Source organism: Chiroxiphia lanceolata, chromosome 1, assembly GCF_009829145.1.
Source record: "Chiroxiphia lanceolata isolate bChiLan1 chromosome 1, bChiLan1.pri, whole genome shotgun sequence".
Taxonomy (NCBI): Eukaryota; Metazoa; Chordata; class Aves; order Passeriformes; family Pipridae; genus Chiroxiphia; species Chiroxiphia lanceolata.
The window spans coordinates 113850-137507 of record NC_045637.1 but is presented as its reverse complement, the minus strand read 5'-3'; the positions used below and the strand labels follow the sequence as shown (position 1 = coordinate 137507).

The 23658-nt window shown below is 51.7% G+C and overlaps 1 protein-coding gene across 20 annotated transcripts in view; it reads left to right on the top strand.

The window, feature by feature from the left end:
* Positions 1-23658, top strand: part of SCRIB (scribble planar cell polarity protein) — a 100589-nt gene that overhangs the window by 21646 nt on the left and 55285 nt on the right. For 18 of the 20 annotated variants that reach the window (XM_032706959.1, XM_032706924.1, XM_032706873.1 and 15 more), the window contains exons 6-16: positions 2304-2367; positions 3946-4020; positions 4106-4250; positions 4599-4717; positions 5335-5534; positions 6266-6432; positions 7003-7127; positions 8294-8419; positions 9051-9272; positions 9777-10094; positions 12626-12688. In XM_032706959.1, the coding sequence (XP_032562850.1) occupies positions 2304-2367; positions 3946-4020; positions 4106-4250; positions 4599-4717; positions 5335-5534; positions 6266-6432; positions 7003-7127; positions 8294-8419; positions 9051-9272; positions 9777-10094; positions 12626-12688 (1624 nt within the window). The remainder of the gene's footprint in view (positions 1-2303; positions 2368-3945; positions 4021-4105; positions 4251-4598; positions 4718-5334; positions 5535-6265; positions 6433-7002; positions 7128-8293; positions 8420-9050; positions 9273-9776; positions 10095-12625; positions 12689-23658) is intronic. The other 2 variants (XM_032706942.1, XM_032706882.1) reach the window with 1 other exon arrangement.

Sequence of the window (23658 nt, the reverse complement as noted above, 5' to 3'; positions counted from 1 at the left end):
TGGCCTTGAACACTTACTCCAGGCTGAGAGTGAGCAAGCAGGAGGAGTTTGGGTCCTGGTGCTGAACCCCACTGCTCTCTGGGCCTGTGCCTGGGTGTTCATACAGGCAGGTACCACTGCTGGGTTCCACCACGTCAGTGAAGAGGTGGGGTAGCTACGTCCAAAGCTGGGCTTTCAAACTGCACTGAAGATGGTCCCAATGGCTTTTCACCATCTCAGAACCAGCAAGTGTTTGAAGTCTGAGAATCCAGTCTGTGACCAAACCCCTTGGGTCTCCATGGAGAACTCTCATGCCCAGTGCTCCCATGTTGCCCTGTGGTAGATCAGGGTGCCATGCACCAAGATACTTGCAGTGTGCTATGAGGTGTTGGAGTTTTTCACTGGAAGATTAGTCCAGGCTTGATACTCATTCTGCAGTGCAATTCCAGCTTCTTTTCATCTTTCTTCAATTCCCCAAATTTTATTTTGGGATGACTTCCAAAAGTAGGAAATGGATCTTGCAGGCCAAGGCAATTCTGATCAGATGTGTCAGTCAGATATGAGATCACAGTGGGCAGCCAAAGCCATGTCAGTGGTGCTGTCAGGTTCCCTGCCCAGGCCTGAGGCTCTGGTACTTACTCTGGCTGCCCATCATGTCCAAGAATGACTCTAAATGAGTCCAGGTGACCTTACCAAAGAGAAGAATGACTTATCTAAATGACTGGTGCTTTGTTTTCAAGGTTCCTGAGCCCAGTGGGTAGATGGGCTTCAACACTGAGAATTTGGGATGACATAATCCATCAGTGTGATTTTGGGATTTGTTGGTTTTGTTCAGCTCCTTGAAATATCCAGCTTGCAGTGACCTTTTCTTGCCAAAATTCCATTTCATTGGTCAGTCTTCTGCTATCAACTGAGTTCTGAAACAATTCAGCTTGTACAGCTGATAATCACCCCTCATCTCTCCCACACAGATGGGACACAGCCAGTGACTTGGGAAGGGCAGCTCTTGGTGGTGTGTTCTCATGGAATAGTGGAGGGTGATCTATACTGAGGCCTTTTGCCAGTCCTTTTACATCAGCGTGGATTCCACAGCTCACTTGTCCCTGTTTTGGGAATTCGAGCTGTAATGGTGCAAAGGGACAGTCAAGGCTGCATCACCTTTAGAGCAGTCAGAATTGATGTACAGTCATGGTGAGGGAGTGCTGTGCAACAGGATCCTTTGGATGATTCTGTTGATAAACCTTTGCTGAAGTTAATGTCATATCTCAAAGTCCACACTGCATGCAGTAGGAACTTGCTTTTCCAGCATAGCCCAAACGTTTTTACAGCCTGGCCCAGGCAAGGCAGCTCCCTTTTATTGGAGCCTCAACAACCTTGGTTTGGGTGGTGTTGACAGGTGGAGCTGTTTCCAGAGAAATATGAGGATTTCTGTTTTGGGACAGTTCCTTAGGAAGAGAATAAAGCTGTTCCTTGCTGGGGGAGTGGACAGGGCTGGGCTGGCAGCTCTGCCCTAGAACACAGTGAAGGGCAGCAGCCCCCCTTTGGGGAGGTGGGGTTGGAGCTGATGGGTCAAACTCAGGAGTGAGGACACATGAGCACCTGGGCCATATCAGGTAAACCCACTCCTGGGTTCGTGGGACTGCAGGTCTTGTCCTTCCCCAGGTGTGATGTGTGGGGTGCTCGGGATGTGTCCATGGGCCACTGGTGGGGACAAGGCTGTAGGTCCTGTTCAGTGTCTTCATAGTGAGCTTCTGTCTGTACATCGTGACCTCACCTGAGACATCATGCCACTGTTGTCTTCCCTTGCTCTTCAGCAGCATGGGCATCCCATTTGGGGAAGCTGAGGCTGTTGAGTTTGTCATTCCTCCCTGTCCCTGCAGCTGTGTTCCCCTTGCCCCCCAAACATGTCTTGTTGTCTGCTGAGTCCCTCCTGTTACCTGTCAGTCCATGCCCAGGTCCCTGTCCTTGCTGCAGAAACGGGTAGTGGCGTGAAGATGTGGCCGGTCATCTGTTATGGTTTTGCTCAAAGCGTATTTTGTGGTGGGAGGGGGAGAAGGCAAACTGTTTCCAGTGGAACTGGCTGTACTGGGACTGCTGGTGCCTCTAAACTCAACTCCTTGGGGCCGAGGGTCTGGCTCGGGGAAGGTACCAGCTCCCTAAACTGCTCGGCTCAGAGGGACTGTGAGAAAGGTCAGGATTGCCCCACCTGCTTTGGGAGTTATTAGAGATCATGTGATTTGTGTGATGTGTGTCCCAGATGTTAACCTTCCGCTCTTTATTTCCTGTTTTATCTCTCTCCCCTCTCTGCCCCCTGTGCCTTGCAGTTCACTCTCCTTCCTTGTCAAGTTAGAGCAGTTGGATCTCGGTGGCAATGACCTGGAAGTACTGGTAGGTGAGGGCTGGTGGGGAGGGAATGTGGGTGGTTGGTAGGGGCAGACCCTCTGTGCAAGCAGGTGGGTTTTCACCTGAGATGCAAAGAAATAGACCTACAGGTTGTTTGGGAAGATTCTGATTTGCCCAGCATGGCCCAGTTGTTCTTCCCAGATTAATGTTCTCTTCATGTGTCAGCCCTTGTGTCTTGTGCCCTGCTGGCCTCACACACAGCTCGCTCTGCCCTTTCCAAGTTCTGGGGTGGTAATTCTTCCTGTCTGGCTGCCAAGGATCTTTCCGAGGAGACTCTCTGGTGCTTCCCTTCTCCTCTGTCCTGCACTGCCCCCAGCTGTTTTTCTTCTCATCCAGCTTCCTGCCTTTCTCCTTTCTGATTTGATTTCTGCCCTGTGGAGTACTGGGCCATTCCATGTTGTCCCTGGCAGGAGGGGCAACCCAGTGTGGGGGTTGTCTCCATGGAGGGCTCAGTCTGTGGAGAGCCAGGGCACAGTCTCAGAATTCATCTTGTCTGGGTATTCAGGGACACCCAGTGACATTCTGTAACTTTGCAGCTGTGGATTAAGCTGTTACTGGATCCTGCTCTTTGTGTTCTGGAATGGGTTTTGGCAGAAAACCATCAAAACTGGGAGGCAAAGGGGTTTGTGCAGCTTTGCTGTGCAGAGGCTGAGCTCACCTGTGAGAACAGGTGTCTGACATGTGAACCACACTGCAGTGGAGCAGGAACTCTGAACCCAAATGCTGATCAGTTGGGGGGGTTTGGGGTATGAACATATGTCTGCCATGGCTGCTGGTGCCGCTGGGTCGTGTTGAGTTGGCCAGTGGTACCTGAGTGTTTGTTTCCATGTGTGAGAGGAGGAAGACCCATTTCATCTGTAAGGCCAGAGTTTCCATCTCCCTAGAATCATGGAATCATTTAGGTTGGAAAAGAACTCTGAGACCACGGAGCCCAACTGCTCCCTCAGCGCTGCCAAGGCCACCACTGCCCCATGTCCCCAAGTACCACATCCACATGGTTGTTAAACCCCCACAGGGATGGAGACTCCACCTCTGCCCTGGGCAGCCTGTGCCAGGGCTGGACAACCCTTTCCAGTAGGAATTTCCCCAATATCCAACCTGAACCTCTCCTGGCACAACTTAAGGCTGTTTCCTCTTGTGCTGTCCCTTGTCCCCTAGGAGCAGAGCCCCACCTCAACCTGGCTTCACCCTCCTCTCAGGGAGCTGTGGAGACCAGGAAGGTCCCCCCTGAGCCTCCTTTTCTCCAGGCTGAGCTGCCCCAGCTCCCTCAGCCGTTCCCCATCAGACTTGTGCTCCAGATTTAGTTCTTGCCTTGCCCACTGCCAGACAGTCCTTCTGTTGCCTTCCATGTTTCCCATAGGGCCTCCTGCAGCCAGTGGGCTGCCCCAGACATTCCCAGACATCTGAGCTTCTGTCTTGTAATAAACCGTGCAGTGGATGGTCTTGGGAGGTGTGAGAACCAGAACAGTGCCTGGCTTTGCAGAGTGTGGTGTATTTGTAGTGTCCTCAAACAGCTTCTCCCCGTGGAAGGGACTGATGCCATCACTGTCCTGTCTCTTCCAGCCGGACACTCTGGGCGCGCTCCCAAACCTGCGCGAGCTTTGGCTGGACCGGAACCAGCTCTCGGCCCTGCCTCCGGTGAGTGCCATTTGAGGCCCTCGTTCACCCCTTTGCCTCTGCCCCAGCTGCCCCCTGGAGCTGTGGTGTCTCCTCTCTGATCCAGGAGCTGGGCAACCTCCGCCGACTGGTCTGTCTGGATGTGTCGGAGAACAAGCTGGAGCAGCTGCCCAGCGAGGTCAGTGGGCTGGTGGCACTGACGGACTTGCTGCTGTCCCAGAACCTGCTGGAATGCATTCCGGATGGGATCGGTGAGTGTCACGGGATGGGGACCACTGCAGGACTTTACTGCCTGGACAGTGCTTCTGGGGGAGCTTCAGGGAAGAGTGTGTGTGACAGAGAATTAGGGCTTTGTGGGCACAGGTACAGTCACTGAGAACAGAGGCAGTGGGTGATACAAGTGGGCAGAACTCTTCAGGAGAGTTCAGGTACTTCTTCTGCATCAGGCGTGGGTGAGGCCTGTGGACAGGCCTGGTGGGAGGAATGGCAGAGCCTGTGTTGTTGGGTTACACGATCTCTGATGGGATCATGGCCAGGTGAGTGTAGGACAGCATCCTTCCCCCTGGCACAGCTCACACCTAACTTGTTGCCCTGGCCAGGTCAGCTGAAGCAGCTCTCCATCCTCAAGGTGGACCAGAACCGGCTGACAGACGTGACAGAGTCAATTGGGGACTGTGAAAATCTGTCAGAGCTCATCTTGACCGAGAACATGCTGACGGTGAGTGCAGGGCAGCCACCTGCCCCTCCTGTGCTGTTCAGTGCAGCCACCTGCCAGGGATCCCTTCCCTTCTTCTGCCCTCAGAGCTGAATTCCTGAGTGTGCTCCAGCTGCTTCCATGCAGAGTTTCACCGAGCTCACAGGGTCGCTGGTGGAAGCTGCTTTCTCTCACTGATATTTTTTTTTTTCTTTTCTCTGAAAAATTCTTTGGGATAGCTGGGGTGCTAGGATTTGCAGTCCCAAAGCCCATCCAGGCTGTATTGGCAAGGGGGCCGTGGGATAGTTTGATTGACAATGGCCCTGCTGCAAACTGCCCGTGATTTGACTGGTAAAACACAAGGATTGGGAATGGGCAGATGAACAGGAGGAAAGTCTTGACCAGTGGTGGTCTGAGTGTGGTGTGCTGGGGGGAAGAGTTGGCATGGATCAGTCTGTAAGCCCAAGGGAAAAGCAGTCCCAAAGTTGTCCTGAAGAGTGTTATCCCAAATGAGTCTGTTGGGACAGGAGACAGCTTGTTCCCCAAACTGTGCCTTTTCGCCTTCCCCAGAGGGCTTTGTGCCTTTTACCTCAATTCTGTTGCTCTTTCCTCTTGCAACCACTGACTTGGCTCCTTCCCAGGCCTTGCCCAAGTCCCTGGGCAAGCTGGCCAAGCTGACGAACCTGAACGTGGACCGGAACCGTCTGACGGCGCTGCCGGCGGAGATCGGGGGCTGTGCCAACCTCAACGTGCTGTCCCTGCGGGACAACCGCCTGGCACTGCTGCCCCCCGAGCTGGCCAACACCACCGAGCTCCACGTCCTGGATGTGGCTGGGAACAGGTGAGCAGCAGGAACGTGCACGGGCTAGCAGGGGTGTTCCTGGGCAGGCTGCTGTGAGGGAGATGCTGGATACATGTGGATCCTGGGATCTGCAGGGTGGAGAAGCCCAGGTTGGCTGCTAGTGGATCAACCTTTGTCTGGGAAGCCCTTCTCTGTGTCACCTGAGCACAGGGTGGAGATAACACAGAAGTGTGAGGGCATTTTGCCACGTGTGAAATAAAGATCAGGGGAAATTCCTGGTCACTGGCTTCCTTCCTGCAGATTTTGTGGTCTGTGTCTGTCAGCAGTCCCCAGGTGATCAGTGCCAAAGCCTGATGGCTGTGTGTGTGCAGGTACCTGGGAGCTGTTCTGAGTTCTGCAGGTTTGGGCTGCAGTTCTGTTTGCTGGGGCTGGTATTTTTGGGAGCAGTTGGAAGCTGACCAGAGATGCTGTAGAAGGCTCTGTACACTGGGCTGTTAAAGCATTGTTTTTCTGCCTCCAAACCCCTCATTTCACACTTCTGGTGGGAGTTGTCCTTGGCTAAAGGCTGGTGAGGGTGGGTTACTGGAGCCCAGTCCACGGCCATGGCAGAGCCATGGGCAGCACAGATCAACTGCTCCAGTGGTGCAGCAGTGAGGGGTCCATAGCAGCTTGGCTCTGTCTCTCTCTGTTCAGATGGGGCAGCCTGGAGCTGAGGTGAGTTCTTTCCTGATCAGGTGAGTTTAACAAGCAGTTGTTGTTCTCTTTTGCAGGCTGCAGAACCTGCCCTTTGCTTTGACAAATCTTAACCTGAAAGCCCTGTGGCTGGCAGAAAACCAGTCCCAGCCCATGCTGAAATTCCAAACTGAGGATGATGAAAAGACAGGAGAAAAGGTTCTCACTTGCTACCTTCTCCCTCAGCAGCCCTCTCCCAGCCTGGGTAAGAATCGGTGTCACAAGCACTGGGTGCAGAGCCATGTGCTCCAGAGGGGGCTGAGGCCTTGAACCTTCCTCTCTGCTGGGTTGGACTGTCCCTCACTGTGATTCCTGTAGCAGATCCAGGCTCCTGAACAGCTGGGACACTTTTCCCAGGCAGAGATTGTTAAAACTGAGGAATTGCTTCTCTGCCAGGTGATGAGGAAGCTGCAGCCTTGTCTCTGAGTGTTCTCCTTTGATCTACTGACTGAGCAGTTCATTACCTATTGTCCTATCACCATGATATTGTGTCAGTGCTACGGATTCCTGCCTTAATCCTACATTGCTCCTTACTTCTTGAGTAAGGAGCACTAGAGCTAAACCATCAGGCCCTTCTGTAGAGGTGGCTGTAGATCTGGTGGGAGATGTACAGAAGGTGAAAGGAGCTGGAGGCCACAGCCTTTGTCCTCAAGGCCTCTGATGCCATGGGCAGATACAGCAGAAGTGCCCTAATGGGATGAGCACTGGCTTCCATCCAAGCCTGGAACCCTGCCCCTTCTGAAAGGAGCTCCCACTGTGTTCCCTCTCTCCCCAGAGAACCTCCTGCAGAACAGTGTGGACGAGAGCTGGACGGACACCAACTTAAACAGAGTCAGTGTCATCCAGTTCCTGGACGAACCCAAAGGAGATGATGAGGAGGAGTCTGGAGCTGAGAGACGGGTAAGAAGTTCCTGGAGGCTTGTTGGCTCCCTGTGGAAACACAGGCACAAGCTAAACTTTCCGACTATGGGGAGCCACTGTGGTGTCCATATTTCACCCTGTGACACTGCTGTGGGGATGTGTGAGATTTTCACAGCCCAAAGGGCATTTGGTGCCCTGAGGAGCCAAGCAGGAGTGAAAGGGAATGAATTCCTTGGGAGCCGTGGTGCAGGATCTCGTTTTGAGGCTGTCCCATCCACAGGAGTGGAACTGTGACAGTGAAGTACCCAGGGAGCACTGGGGATGTCCAGAAATCCCAGTAGAGCACTGTCAGGGCAGGGTTTAGCTGACCCCTGTCATGGGGAAGAGCTGCCCAACCAAACCCAGGCCATCCCTCTCCCTCCAAGCACAGAGCCAATGCAGTCTGTGCTGTGGGAATCCTGTTAGTAAAGTACTAAATACTGTAGGCAGCCTCAAAACCTACAGGAGATCATTGTGCTTTCAGTGCAGATGCAAAGGGCAGGATAAAAGTTTGTTTTCAGCAAGTGCTCCGGGGGTTTCAGTCTCCTGCAGGATTTTTTTTTCCTTTTTATCTTGTGGAAAGTCATTTTTGAAATCTGAATCCTGATGAGTGGTGTTTGCACATGACATCATGTGTGTACCACTGGCATTCGGAAGTTTGGGGGTTTTTTGATTGTTTTTATCATTTTTATTAATTTTAGAATGCTGGTTTTCTTGACTCTTACTTGGGATGGAACTTGCTAAGCAGCACCAATTCTGGTGCTTTCGGGCTTGGCAGACTCCAGAGGGATTAGGAAGATATCCCAAGAAGATTTCCTACCTGTGTTCTGGAGGGGTTTCAGTGTCAATGATTTTGCATTTACTAAGCCTGAAGCACCATTTAAAACTTCCTGTCTCCATCGTTCCTCCCAGTCCCTCTATCAGATGGAGAGCAGGATGATGTCCAGAGGCAGCTGAGTGTTCCCTGCCTCTGTTCTTTCCCCATCCTTCCCAGCTGCAAGCTCTTTGAGGCCTGGAGCAGATGCTGCAGTGGGACATGTTGGTCGTGTCTGGCTGAGGCTCTGGCTCTCTGATAAAGGTGTTAGTTACCTGCAGGGGTTCATTCCTGAGGCCTGGCACGCACTGCCCAGGCTGGAATCCCTTTCCTGAGGGTTTCCCTTCGGCAGGGCCTGCAACGCCGAGCCACCCCTCACCCCAGCGAGCTGAAGGTGATGAAGAAGGTGATCGAAGTTCGGCGTAACGAGGTGAACGCCGCAAAGGCCGATGCTGACCTCAACTCTCCTAACTCAGAAGTGAGTGCTGGTCACTGGGCAATGGATAACCATAGAAAACATGGAATCATGGAATGATTTGGGTTGGAAGGGACCTTACAGACCGCCCAGTTCTGCCCCCTGCCATGGGCAGGGACACCTTCCACTAGGAACATGTAGAGAATCTGGGGAATGGAGAGTCAGAAAGGACTGACTTTGGGGAAAGATTGGGAGGGACTGAGAATAGATTGTCTGGATTCCAAGGGTTGGGAATCTGCCTTGTGGTGTCAGGACAGGCCACTTAGATAGAGGAATAGATGGGACCAGGAGACAGGGAATGGTAAGGGGAAGTGTGTGTGAAGGTGCCACTTTTGTCATAGCACAGGGAGGGAAAGAGAAGGCTCTGATATTCCCAGTAAGGAATGATGGGAATGGAGTGCTTGGAGAAGGCACCTTGCTGCCCCGGTGGGATACTGAGAATAAATGCCTACACAGGAGGTGGAATGAGGTGGACCCAGATGTAATGAAGGAGGCTCAGCAGGGGAAGCCTTGGGCAGCCTGAGGGAAAGCTGGTTCTGTTGGTGCTGGAGCGTTCCCACCTCACACCAGTCACACTGCATGGCTCCGTTTGCTGCCCTGGGTTCCATCCTGACCATCCCAACTCTTTTCTCAGGAGAAGAGGCTGAGTGCCACGTCGAACCGCAGTGAGGACTCCCACGTGTCCACCAGCACTGCCTCTGCAGACTGCAGGGCAGAGGAGGGGGACCGGGGCTGGCCCAACGGGCAGGTGCCCAACGCACGGGACCTGGAGAAGGAGGCAAAGCCCAGAGCAGAAGAGGAGCATAAGGAAGCTGCTGGCCAGGAGGAGGAAGATGTGGAAGTGGAATACAATGAGGTAGGAGCCTGGGAACTGCAGCGGGGTCATGAGGAAAAGTGGAAGGACGTGGAATTTTCAGAGGAAGTGGGAAATGGATGTACAGGTAAACGGGTATGGGATATGGGCATCACTGGAGGCAGATCCAGGGCAGGGAAGGCAGCACAAGCTGAGATGGGGCAGCCTAAGCTGAGACTGAGGCAGCCTGTGGGAGTTGGATCCTTGGGAGACTGGGCTGGACGGTGTGGGAGCCTGACAGGGGATATGGGAAAATGGGAGTGACAGTGACAGGTTTGAGTGTCCTTCATCCCTGGAGCTGACAGAAGCGTGTCTGGGGGAAGGAGTGGATATGGAAAAAGGCAAGGATGGTGTAATAGTAACACGTTTCCTGGATGTCCCTGAGCACACGGGCAGTGAAACTGGCTCTGCCCGGTCTGGGAGGGGGGACACGTGGACAGCGGGTTCTGCACTGCCACACATCAGTTACCTGAGGCTCACGGCCTGTCTGGGGCTTTGCCATCACAGCCCACTGTACACTTTGCTGAGGACACACTGATACGGAGTGAGGATGAGGATGAAGATGAAGAGCGACCATTCCCAGTGGAGAAGCAGAGGCTTATCCGCAAGGACACGCCCCATTATAAGAAACACTTCAAGATCACTAAACTGCCCAAGCCAGAGGCGGTGGTGGCACTTCTGCAGGGGCTGAACAGCGACGGGGTCCCTAAAGAGGAAGAGGAGTTGGGAGGCTGCAATAACAACACAGAGCCCGAGGAACAGGAGGAGGCGTGGGATGAGGATGACAGAAAGAATGGAGCTTTGTCTGCTCAGCCGTCCGTGAAGGTAAGGTCTTGTGGGGAGGGGGAAGGTCAGAGGGGTGCACGCCTGCCCTCTCCTCATTTGACCTGCCAGGCAGGCTGATGTTGTCCCGAAGAAACCGCTGGCAAGAGGCTCCAGCACTTGGGGATGTGCTGGGGGTGGGAGAGCTGAAGCTCATTCTGGGGCTCATGGGGTTGTCCAAGAGCTGTGCCATGTTGCTGTTTCTGACTCCTTCACTGTATCAGGTCCTTGCACCCTCCCTGTCCTGTGTGATGTTCCCTGTGCTGCAGGAACAGTTCTCTGTCCCATCGCTGATGGGTTCTGCTGTTCCTTCCAGCCACCTCCTCGCTTGCTGGTTGTTGCCCCTCATTCACAGCAGGATGAGCTTTGTCCCTGGGTGGATCCAACCTCAGACTGATGTTTGGGCCACTGACACTGGGCTTGCTGCCACAGTGCTTCCAGAGTGTGCGAGGGGAGCCCAGAGCATGCCCTTCCCTGTGCTTCCACCTAAATGGAGCCCGATGGATGCTGTGTTGGGATTTAGGGGAGCTTGTGCTCTGGAGCTCTGCCATGGGGCCATGGTGGGCCTTACTGGTCATACTGGGGCAGATGAGATACGAGGTCCTTGACTCTGCTCAGCTGTTAGGGACACACAGAGGTTCCTGCTTGAGGAAGTTCATCCAATGGAACAGGAGTGCACGGATGAGGGACACTGCATGAGGCTGGAGCAGTTCTCCCCGAAGCTGGTGTGAGGTGTATTTGGCAGGCAGGGATTAGGATATGGCTGAGTCTCCATCTTAGTCTGACACCAGCAAATCTCACAGGTGGGTTGTGGGTCTCCGGACATAGAAGCTGCTGGAGTAAAACCTGTTCCTGCTGTAACTGCACGTGCTCCAGACTGCCAGGATCATTCCCACCCCCAGTGGAGCTCAGATTGCCCAGGGGAAAGTCCTTGCCCTCACTTTGCTTTGGAGCCTTTTCCTCCATGGGCATTCGCCCTGCTCTGCCTGAGCTGATGCAGCTCGTCCTGTGCTCCCTAGGGATGAGACGTACAGTCTCCCTTTTGTTGGTGAAGTTCCTCAGAAGGAAAAGGAGTTGCTGCTGCTTGTAGGAATGTATGAAGCTGTCCTGAGTCCCTTCATCCAAGATCTGCTGTGCTTGGGAAACTCAGAAAGGTTTTTTAGCCAGGGACTTGGAGCTGAGGAGGCACTGAAGCTCTGGCAGAGCCCACGAGGCCTGTCCGGGTGTACTGTACCTGTCAGAAATTACCTTGGTTATGGGCTAAGCCTTCTGCCTGGAAATCAGTTCTCCTTTCTGTGGGGCTGGGTTGGATGCCTGCTCCATGAAGGCATTTATTAGCTGCCACCTGAGCTGCATTCCAAGGGTGGGGATGTGGGGAGCAGCGTCCCTGTGCAGGGGAGGCTCAGATAGGAGGTGATATGTGCATTGAAGAAGGAGGCAGGACAGGCTGTACAGGAGGCTGAATCCTTAAGCCAGAGGGTTTTGTTGCCAAGACAATTGGTTTTCAGAAGAAATCCTAAGGTTTCCTGCACTTGGGAGCAGGATCCTGGGTGTCTGACAGGATGCACTGTTTCACCAGAGAAAGGCACCGATGCAGTTGGGTTTGGGATTGCTTTTTGCTGTGCAGCAGCTGGTGGCACCACAGGCTCCTTGGTGCTTTCTCCTGTGTTTAACTCTTCCTCCTTCCTGGAATAACCTGGTACAGAGGCAGGGTGAGGTCAGCTGATGGTGGTCAGCTCAGGGGTCATGGCCTTGGAGTGCCAGCACAGACAGAACCTGGCCTTAGGGGGTGCCCCTGGGCACTCAGCATGCTGGGAGCCCAGGAAAAGCCCTGGCACCACTGAGGTGGTGGGCAGGAGTGGGGGCTGCTCAGGTGCTGTGGAGGTCAGGAGTGACTCTGGGAGCTGGCTCAGCTCTGGAACTGTGGAGGTCAGGAGTGACTCTGGAGCTGGCCCAGCTCTGGAGCTGTGGAGGTCAGGAGTGACTCCGTGAGTGGGGTCATCTCTGGAACTGTGGAGATCAGAAGTGATTCTGTGAGTGGGCTCAGCTCCAGAGCTGTGGAGGTCAGGAGTGACTCTGGGGAGCTGGCTCAGCTCCAGAGCTGTGGAGGTCAGGAGTGACTCTGGGAGCTGGCTCAGCTCTGGAGCTGTGGAGGTCAGGAGTGACTCTGTGAGTGGGGTCATCTCTGGAGCTGTGGAGGTCAGGAGTGACTCTGTGAGTGGGGTCAGCTCTGGAGCTGTGGAGGTCAGGAGTGACTCTGTGAGTGGGGTCAGCTCTGGAGCTGTGGAGGTCAGGAGTGACTCTGTGAGTGGGGTCAGCTCTGGAGCTGTGGAGGTCAGGAGTGACTCTGTGAGTGGGGTCATCTCTGGAACTGTGGAGGTCAGGAGTGACCCTGGAGCTGGCCCAGCTCCGCGTGCCGTGCCCAGGCTGCCGGCGTGGCGTGCGTGTGTTGGGTGGTGGTGGTGGTCGTGGTGGCGGGTTTGGTCGATGCTCCACTAATCCGCATGCCTCTTTGCTGGTTCCTGTCCTAACAGGGGGTGTCGTTTGATCAAGCCAATAATCTGCTGATTGAACCTGCTCGCATTGAGGAGGAAGAGGTCTGTACCACTCCTACTGTTCTCTCTCTGCCAAAAATCATCCAGTCTGCTTGATTTGCTTCCCGGCCTTACCCATTGTTGTAGGGGGAACTCTGATCTCTCTGGATCAAGTGGCTTCTGGACCTGGCTGATCACAAACATGATGATCGTTTCCTCCCTGCTTTCCCCTTTCCCTCCTTTCCCATCCCTGAGGTGAGAGTGGCTGCTGCAGAGCAGGAGTGAAGTAGATGTAAAAAACTAAAGGGGCTGAGGGGGAAGTTCCTTTTGCTGTGTGCTGAGGGAGAAGTGAATTAAATAAATGGATATTTCTGGAAGTGTAGGTAACCCTGGAGGAGCAGAGGCCTCAGGAATCAGTGCTGTGTGTGACCCTTAGGGATAGGGAGGAGGATCTCACTCATGACACTGTGCCACTGCCTGAAGAAGGCGGACTAGAGACAATGATTTGTGCATCTCCTGCAGCACCTCCAGAACCCCCTCAAGGCTTCACATGCAGCACCTTGGGGTGTCAGAAAGGGGCAGGTGGCACTACGGTGCCACAAAGTCCCTGGCACAGGGATGGTGTCCGTGCCAAGGGTTAAAGTCTTGTGTCTGGCTGCCTTGGCTTATCCCCTGACTGTGATCAGCTTCCTGGGTTTGTCTGCAGGTTTTCAGTGCCTGCTCTGTGGGGTCAGTGGCTTTCTGCAGGCAGGTTTTCAAGGAGCTGCTGGAAGCAGAGTGCTGCTGCCACTGGCAAGAGGCAGAACCTGTGTTGGTGCCACCGGCTCTCACAGAGGTTTCTCCTGTAGGACAGTGCAGGGGCACCAGACCTGTGTGTTACCTGGGACTGCTGGCCTGGGCCTCTACAAGAACTTGGTTCTGCTGCTTCCTCAGGTGTAAAATGGAGACTTTCCTTGGTTTTGGATAAGGCTTTCTGGGAGGGAGATGATGAATCTTTTCCACTCGGGCAGAACATGATTTGGCTCAGGTGTGGTCCCCTGTTAGTGGGTCCTGAAGATTTCTCCATCTTTCTCCATCTCTAGGTCCCTGAAAACCACAGTAACATTTCTTGCATTTCTCTTTTGCGTAATCTTCTGTCACTCAGGTTAAAACTGAGCATAAACCAGTGCTTCCTGATCCCTCCTCCCCCTTCCTTTGGGGAGTCACTGCTTCCAGTCCTTCTCTCCAGCTGTTGGATGCCCTGTTCCATTTGCAGAGTTTTCCTACTCCTTGGGGTGCTGTGTCCTAGGAACCTTAGTCTTGTCTCAGACACAGTCTGCCCACCTCTTCCTTGGCTCCTGCTTCACCTGCATCTGATGGAAGAGCCTAGAAGTCCTTCCCTGGAGGTGTTGGGTGAAACAACTGGACGTGGCACTCAGTGCTTTGGTCTAGTTGACAAGATGGTGATCAGTCACAGGTTGGACTCAATGATCTTGGAAGTTTTTTCCAACCTAAATGATTCTGTGATTCCTCAGTGGGGCTGGCCCCAGGTTTGCTCTGGTGTCCCCTCAGCACAGCCCCCTTTGTGTGGATCTGTTCCCTCTCTGTGAAGAGGAATGTGGTTGTGCAGCTCCCAAGGACCAGCATACTAGAGAACCCCCAGACTGATGGTGGTAGCTGAAGTCACACCAGAGTAGACCAGCTTTGGGAGGTTGATTTGGGACATTTGATTGTCCTACAGCTTTGGGGAGTGAATTAGCAGAGTGATTAGCAGAGAATCTTTCACTAGACCAAACTGCTCCAAGCTCCATCCAGCCTGGCCTTGAACACTTCCAAATCACATCTGCCTCATGTTCAGGGATGATTCCATGTCCTTGAGAAGAACCAATGGGCTGCTGGAAACTGAGCAAGGCCACTGCAGAGCAGAGAGCCTGGTGCCCTTGAGCAGCATGGTTTAAGTCCATGATGCTGCTGTCACATTCCTTGTATAATTTAATGCAGGTCTTAGAGAGAAGGAACTACAGGCTGTGTGTTCCTTAAACCTAAACCATAATCCTGTGCCAGAGACTGATCTTGCCAGGGCAGAACTGGAGACATGTGCCAAGTTTCTGCCAGCACCCAGCACTGGGGTGTGGGAGCCTGGTGCTGGTGTGCAGCAGGGATGCCCAGAGCTCCTGTAGCTGTTGGTGCCAATGGGGTTCTGTGTGATATCTGGATTCCAGTGCTGACTCTGTTCCCAGTGTTTTGTCTCCATCCTCATCTGCCCTGCAGAAGTGACTGTAGTAGGGAGGCTTTGGGAGGAGAAAAGCAGCATGTGGAGCGGCTGTTTGATGGTGTGAGGTTGGACCTGAACTGTTGTCTGGGGAATATTGATGGGATTTTGTCTTCCCCTCTGCCCTGGGCTGCCCGGGCAGGGGGAGCTGTCAGTTCCCTCCCTGGGAAGGATTGAAGGTGGTCAGAGCTCTTGGACGTTGATTTCTTTGCTGCTACTGCTCAGGTGTCACATTCTGTTGGTCCACAGTCAGGAGTGAGTCAGGTCTTCTCCTTGAAGGAGTCTCATCCTGTGGAAACTGCTCAGGAATGTTACCATTTGTGTTGGAATGCCAACCTCAGGCCTGGCACCAGTTAGTGTTTGCCAGTGGCAGATGTGACAGCACAGCCTGGTCCTGGAGCATCCTGTGCTCGGCAGTTTAGCTGTGGAAAGGCTGGCACACGTAGTGTGGAGTGTTGGGATGTGTCAGGAGCAGTCCTGTCCCTCCTGGAGCATCCTGTGCTCGGCAGTTCAGCTGTGGAAAGGCTGGCACATGTAGTGTGGAGTGTTGGGATGTGTCAGGAGCAGTCCTGTCCCCCTGGAGCATCCCGTGCTCGGCAGGGATGTGGAAAGGGTGGCCCCTTGGTGTGCATTGTTGGGATGCATCAGGAGCCATCCTGTCCCTCCCCATGGGCTGCTCGGTGCTGCTGCACATGTGGAGCTCTGCCCCTCACGCTGGTTTTGTGTTTACAGGGTGACCATGGGCTCCATTGGGGTGTTGTCAGGCTCGGAATTATTTTGTAGCAAATTTGATTTTCCCACAATGTGACCCAAAAATTTTAAACCCAGAAAAGATTAGTAAACTTCCTGTGTAATGCAGGAGAGGTCACGTCACCTGTGTTTGCTCATCTGGCTTGACTGGAGTATGATAGAGTCCTTTTGACGTTTGAAAAAGACACAACACTCACGTTTCTCTCAATTTTTAAAATGACCAAAGTTCCCGTTGACTAAGAAAAAATGTGCCATATTTTCTGTTTTAATTAGTCTGGCTTTTAATTTCTTGCCATTGGAATGTTTTTGCCTACTGAAGTGCTAAAGGGCCTTTTGTGTTCTCTATGGAATCATAGAATGGTTTGGATTGGAAGGGACCTTTTAAAGGTCACCCAGTCCCACCCCTTGCCATGGGCAGGGACACCTTCCCCTAGACCAGGTTGCTCCAAGCCCTGTTCAACCTGTCCTTGAACACTTCCAGGGATGAGGCAGTCACAACTTCTCTGGACCAGTGTTCTGACACCTTCCTTGCTCTGTGACCCTCTGGTTTGGAGGTGGGATTGTGATCTCTTCCTGTGAAAGTACAATTTCAAGTTTGGGCATGATAAGGCACAGTTTGGACACAAGTGCCCCACAAAATGATAGAGATTAATGACTTGTATGATTACTGCTTGTTCATCATGGGTCACTGTCTCAGCTGTGAATTCTGTCTGATCCGGAGCTTCCCTAAGGACCAAGGAACAAGCCTGTGGAATGATTTCTTGCACAAATGCAGAACTACCTGCAGAGTTTCCTTTCCCTGCTCCAAGAGTGGGCCAGAGTCATCTGGTTCTGCTCTGTCACACAATAATCTTGTTGGCTTTCGCAGAGAGAAGGAGCAGAAAGCAGCAGAGGAGTGATTGGCAGAGAGAAAATTCCCTGTTTAAACAAAACACTCCACAGCGAATCTGATTATCCCTTCTGAACTAGACAAATGCCCAGTATAACAGGCATGGGGCTTTGCTGCCTGGAACCAGGGTTATGTACAAAATTCAGACATTAAAATAACCACTGTAGAAGTTGCCAGGGCTGAAGCACTTATGTGCCTTAAAATGGTCCCTGTTTGCAGCCGTGTGTTCTGAACGTGTCAGTGGAGAAGAAGGGTAACTCCCAGACAGTTCCGAGACTTTGTGGTGGATCCAGGCACTAGATAGAATGAGGTCTGACTGGGATAGGTTGGCATTTCTGGAAGATGCTAAAAAGACTGTGCTCAGCTCGGGAGCTGCAAGGCTGAATTCGCAATGAACGTAACACAGAGGATTTGGAAGAAGTCTTGAGGTCAAGTCTTCTGCCACCACTGGCAATCAGACATTACAAACTGTTTCATAAGTCAGTCGAACTTTTTATGAAATACAGATTGTTTCCTCCTGTTACAAGACGTGCACACACACACACAGGTTTCTCCTCTGGGGAGAAACCCAAACCTTTCCAGATCTTTGCTTCTGGAATAATTAGAAAACTTACTTTCAATTGGAACTGTCATTTGTTAGTTTGTCCTTTTCACTGTATTTTTTCTTGTCCAGTCTCTTCCCTGCTGGCTGACCCATTGTCTGCTTGTCCTCAGTGTAATTTTATGGACATCAGCCTGACTCCTTCCAGCCTTCCTTTTGCTGGATTTAGAGAAACCCAGTTCTGGTGTTCTTTGGTAAGAAGGATTTCCATTCCCTGCCTTTCTGGCTGCCTTTTCTTTCACCTGATCTACTTGAACTCAGGTTTGGTGACTATGGACAACATCACAGAGTTTATTCAGATTTTAGTTCACTAAATTCCATAGTTGTTTCTCCATTTCAAATGTGGCAGTTCCCATTCCTGGATGGGAGTTGTCTTTATCCACCTTTATTTGTGCCTTTGTTATACCCTTAGCCTTTGTTCCTGTGCCCCTCAGGGTCCTTGGGGAGGTTTGGCCTCCAGACAAGGTGTACTTAGAGATGTCTCTCGTATGCTTTAAAGTGAATGATGCCAGGTTTAGTGCAAGAGTTTTCCCTGTATCCCACTGTTCCTTGGACAAACACTCTCATCTGGTGTGGCCTGCCCTTAGCAGAGGAGAGTTGTAAAGTCCCCAGTCTTTGCAGTCTTGTAATTATATATTAAATGATGACCAAAATTTAGAACCTTCTGAAGTGGCTGGGCTGAGAGGAGTCTCCAGTGGAATTTTGTAGTGGAATGGTGCAAAATGAATGACTGCTCCAAGGATTCCACCACACAAAAAGAATCAATAAGAACAGGAATCAAAGTTTGTTGCTGCTAAAGAAAGGAAGTAGAACATGTTCCCAGTGTCACCCATTCCAGCTGAATCCGAGTATAGGTTTTTTGCCCTATTTCCAGTTCTGGAACAGTTTGAGGCTCAGTGGCTTTGGCCAATGCTCATTTTGCTTCACTTTAAGCAGTTGAGTGTTTTCATTTCCAAAGGACCCTGTCCTGCTGCATTCCACAGTCTGGCCAGCCCAGATTCTTGCAGGACCCCCTCCTCCATGCCCATGGCAAAGCTGGTTGCCCATGGTGATGGGAGGAAGTACCAGCTTCCTAAATCCCTAGTTCTGGAGTTCATTAGTGAAATAACTAATCCTGAATTGTAAACCAACCTGGGCTCAGGGGACCTCGAAAGGCCCAAGGTTTTGTGGGGAAGGAATCAGCACCCCAGACCATTGCATCTGGAAACTCTCCAGGGACAGGACTCAGCACCTCCTTGGGGAGTTTATCCCAGAGAAAGATTGTTCTCACTGCAAACATTTCTTTCTTCCATCAAGGTGAAATATCTTTCTATAGACACACGTATAGATGTGAATATTTGTATCTAACACCTGACTCCTCTCCCTGATAGCTGCATAACCATGGCCATAGAGATCCATATAGAGATTGTCTGTAGGAACCTTACCTCGGGTGTTATTTGTGCTTTGAGTGTCACCACAGTTCATATTTTTAAAAGGCATCCTTTCTTCCTCCTCTCTTTGGGAAATGTAGTCACTATCCTGGAGTCTCTCTGGGGAGGAGTGTGCAGAAACAGAGCAGAGCCCTGAGTGTGGCAGGTCCCCTGTCCCATCTGCTCCTGGTGCTCTGTCACCAGTGGGGCTGTGGCAGGTGCCCTGCCCTGTCTGCTCCCAGTGCTGCTGTCAAAGGTCTCTTTTTGGGGCTCTCTGGTTTTTACTGGTCTTGTGGAGGTGTTCAGTGGGAAGACAGTGAAGTGCTTGACTCCTGTGCTGAGTGCCCACCATCTCTGCCCTCTAAGTACCTGTTCCCTTGGGAACTAAACCCATTGGAACAGAGAAAGGAATAACGTCAGAGCCAGGAAACCTCCAGCCCGTGTCCAGCGGCCGCTCCGCTGCCAGGGCAACTCTTCCCTTTGCACTCCTTTTCCACTGTGCAGGTTAATTTATCTCTCAGCAGTCACACAGCAATGTCCCACCTCCCCTTTGCTCACCAATATTTTTGGCCTGTCCCCTTGTCCCCATGAGCTGTCACTGACCGAAGCCAGACAGATTTAGCTCTTCTCATCTTTCCTGGTGAGTCAGTGCCTCCAGCTCCTGCTCCTCTGTGTGCCAGCTGTGTGCACCCGAGGTGATCAGAACCCCAGAATCGTTTAGGTTGGAAAAGACCTCCAAGACCATTGAATGCAAACTCTGGCCAATCCCCACTTTGTCACTAGACCAGAGCACTGAGTGCCACATCCAGGCATTTCTTGAACACCAGGGACAGTGACTCCACCTCCCTGGGGAGCCCCTTCCACTGCCAGCCACCCTTTCCAGGGAGAAGTTCTTCTGATGTCCAGCCTGAACCTTGAGGCTCTGATGTGTCAGTTGTGAAGTGACACATTATGTTACACTGACTGAATGTGCTGTCAGTGTAAAGTAATGGAGGAGGAAGGGCTTTCTCTGGGGCTTGGGGGGGCACAGACCTCAGCAGGACACAAGGATCATTTCCTGGTGGGTGTCCAGCTCCTGGCAATCTGTGGATCAGGATTTCTGTTCATGCCAATGTATGAGGCACCGTGGAACTGCCATCCATGAAGTTATCTGATTTCTCCCATCCCTTTTATACATTGCAGTTCCACAGAATTTAGTGGCAATAAATGATGTAATTTACTAGAACTTTATGTTAAAAAGTATTTTTTGCATTAGATATCCTACTGAATTCCGTTGAATATCCCTAATTCCTTTGTGCTTACAAACATGGAATAATCATCTTCTATAAAATTATTAATGGAATAAAAAGATAGAAAGGGCCTGCCCCCCCTCCCCACCTCCTCTCATACAGAACTATTTCAATTCTGTCTGATTTGAAGTAAGATCAGGCCTGATGCATCTCAGCAGAACCCAAATGGTTCTTCCCTGATGACTCTTACGTGGTTCCTGGCTTGTGCAATACACACCTGAACCAGCATCAGGCAGTGCCAGGTCTTGGATCACAGCTTCCATGTTTCACACAGGTCTGCTTAGTGAATCTTCACTTCATCAGCCAAGTCTAGAGTCTTGTCAGAATAAAATAATTTGGGCTTTGAGGGATCTGATTTTCATAAAATTCAACTGTTTTTCATGAGAGCTATTTCTGTGCCTGGTAAGATCCACACTTGTTCCTCAGTTACTCCTCTGGAATGGTTGCTGGATGAGGAACTGATGGTTACAGGCATCTGGAGTCTCTCAGTCCCTCAGCACAATGTAAGTACTGACTTGGGGTGGCAAGAAACCAAAATTTTGGAAATGCTCTATAAGCCTCTCAGGGATCTCAGGCAGTTGTTTGGACTCTTGGGCACAAGTTGTCCAGTCCTTCTGAATTTTGAAAAGGTTATTGATGATATTATAAGTGGATTCTTCAGCTGCTGTTTCAGTGGGATCCCTCACCTTCATGTGATACGTGTCCATCATCACGTGTCTGTCCCTACACAAATCCAAAGTACTTATTGCAGTTTCCTGTGTCCCTGTCACAGTCTCATTTAAAGTTTCAGGGGCTGTAAATGCAGGGATTGGACACTTAGAGTCATGGAATCATTAAGGTTGGAAAAGACCGTTTAGATCATCAAGTCCAACCATCAACCCAGCACTACCACCATGTTCACCACTAAACCATGTCCCCAGCTGCCACATCCCCACGCTTTTTGAATACTTCCAGCAGTGGGAACTCCAACACTACCCTGGGCAGCGTGAGCCAGGGCAGGACAGGCCTTTCTGGGAAGGAATTTTCCTGATATCAGATCTAAACCTCTCCAGGTGCAACTTGAGACCACTTCCCCTAGTCCTGTCCCTTTTTCCCTGGGAGCAGAGCCTGACCCCCACTTGGCTCCCCCCTCCTGTCAGGGAGTTGCAGAGCCAGGAGGTCCCCTCTGAGCCTCCTTTGCTCCAGGCTGAGCCCCCCCAGCTCCCTCAGCTCCTCCTGCTGCTCCAGCCCTTGCCCAGCTCCGTTCCCTTCCCTGGACACACTCCAGCCCCTCAGTGTCTTTCTTGTCACGAGGGGCCCGACAGTGACCCCAGTTATGTGCATCCTCGTGTACAGTGAGTTACAAATCGATGCCCAGGTTGGCAGAAACTTGCTGTCTTCTCTAGCCCTTGAACCCACGAGTGCATGTGGAGGAAGAACTTGGTCTTTCAGCAGCTCTGAATTACAACAGCTCCAAGCTTTGTCTCGGGGATGGGCTGTGTCTGCTCTGCCTCTGACAAGTCGCAGGAATCCCCAGCAGGCAGTTGCACAGCAGTGAATTCGGACTGTCCCAGGTCTGTTGGGCAATGCCCAGGTGTCCCTGGCTGCTACTGGAAAGTGAGTCTGTCCAGGTGTGCAGCACTTCTGGTGCCTCCAGAGTGGTGTATACAGTTATTCCCTGAAAGGTGGGAAATCTTGCAGGATCAAGTGAATCCGTTCACAGAGAAGCTGGGGCTGCCCCATCTCTGGAAGCATTTGAGGGCAGGTTGGGCGAGGCTTGGAGCAACCTGGTCTGGTGGAAGGCATCCCTGCCCATGGCAGAGGGTGAGACTAGGTGGTTTGGTTTTTGGTCCGCTCCCACACAAACCATTCCATGATTCCATGTTAAAGGACAGCTGTACTAAAAACCAGATGCAAACTGAGTCGAGGTGGCCCCAGTCCTTGCTTGATGTGTCCCTGGAGAGACACAGGCAGGACTGAGGGGAGGAGGTGGAAATGCTTCCCGGATCATGTTTGGTGCCACTGGTGAATGGGTTCCCAGTGGGAGCTCAGCGAGGGATGGCGGCTCGAGGCTGTCGTGGCAGCTTTTGCAATTTGCCCACTTCTCTCCTCTCACAGCAGCATTTTTCCATGAAGGGCTGAACCTTGTCTGTCTGGGGGAACAAGGAACTCAGGGTTCGCTGCCCACTTCATGAAGGTTTGTCCTTTCTGCAGAGGGAAGAGCAGCAAGTTTTGGTGGGGAGCAGCACAGATCAGTTGTTACATCTGAGATGGGCTGCGGGTGGATCCCTGGCTTTGGGGGAAAAATGCACAAGGAGGAAAATGCCCAGGAAAGTCCATGGCAAGAGCGATGGCAGGGAGGGAGCTGAGCTGTCCCTGTTGGGGGGTAGCTCTGTGTTGTGGCTCCAGGGTCAGTCCAATATCATGGCAGTCCAGGCAGGTCTGGAGCAGCCTTAGGAGCTTTGGAGAACAAATAACTTCTGCGTTCAGTGCAAGAAGGAGACTGGCCTGTAATGTGAAGGGCCATTATAGGGTGCTGGATCCAGGACCTTCCTGCTCAGGTTCATATTCACATCAGTTACTCTTTGCATAGTTCAGACAAATATCCACTAGTTCAGTTCCTCACTACACTGGTTTTATGGTAAAACTGGTTTGCCTGGGGAGTTTGAAATCTTCTTTCCAGCCTAATATATTTACATCCAATTGAAGCTGCTGTTGTCTCAGTGTCTTTAACAAGTCTGGTTCCTGCTTGGTGTTTTGCTTTTCAGTATACACTGATGGACAGAAGGTTCTTCCCCCTTGGGCCAATTGGCTTTTCTGACAGGTTTCCCCATGTTTTTGGTTTGTTTTCCTGAATGTGTGAAATCAGGGAGTTTGTGGTTTATCTTTCAGGTAGTTTACACAGTCAGCTTCCCGTGCAGCTGGAAGTGACTTTCTGTGACCAGTGACATTGTACAGTCCTCAGTCCTCATCAGAAGTCGTGATCATGTCCCATGGATTCAGGCACTGAGCAGAACCATCAGCTGTCTTCCTGGGAAATACCAGGATCCTGCTATTAGACTATTCTGTAATTCTTGCCTGGAGACCTTGTTTTCCATCATCTGTAGAAGTTTTTGTGTTAAATACAGAATCACAGAATCTCCTTACCACCAGGATCATCAAGTCCAGGTCCTGGCCCTGCACAGGACAATCCCGAAATCCCACCAGGTACCTGAGGGCGTTTTCTTAATGCTCCTTAAACAACACAAATGTGAGTCTTTAGAGCATTTCTAAAATCCAGTGAGTCTGGAAGGAAAAATGTGGATTTTGTCATTAGTTCCTAAAAGACTTTGTCACGTAAGAAGCGTTTGTCTGGTCCGGAGCTGGCTTGAGTTGGGCTGTCGAGGACACACAGTGCTGTCTCGTCACCACCCCATTTATGTCTCACCTTGATAATCCTTGTCTTCCAGTACTTGTATTCACTCAGTCTCTGGGTCTTGCACTGGAGATGACAGACTGACAGTGGGTCTGGAATTGGGGATTTCCATAGGAAGATCCCAGAGCATTCTGCTGTGCTGTTGACTGGGTGCCAGAGGAACTGGCAGGGCACACCTCAGTATGGTTCATGCTTCCTGTAGTGGGTTTTTGGTTTGGTTTTTGGTTTAAACATAGCAGAATGTGAAGCTCCTCAGGCTTTTGCTTCTATCATTGTAGAGGTGAAGGGAGGGGTTAAGGAAGGCAAGTCTTCTGCTCCCTTTGCTGCCCACGCTGTGGCCACGGTGAAGCTGACACTGACACTTGACTCCTCTGCAGCAGCTGCTCTCCATCCTGGGCCTTGTTTCCAGAGAGGTGACATCTGGAGGACAGCAAATTTGATTCTCACCAG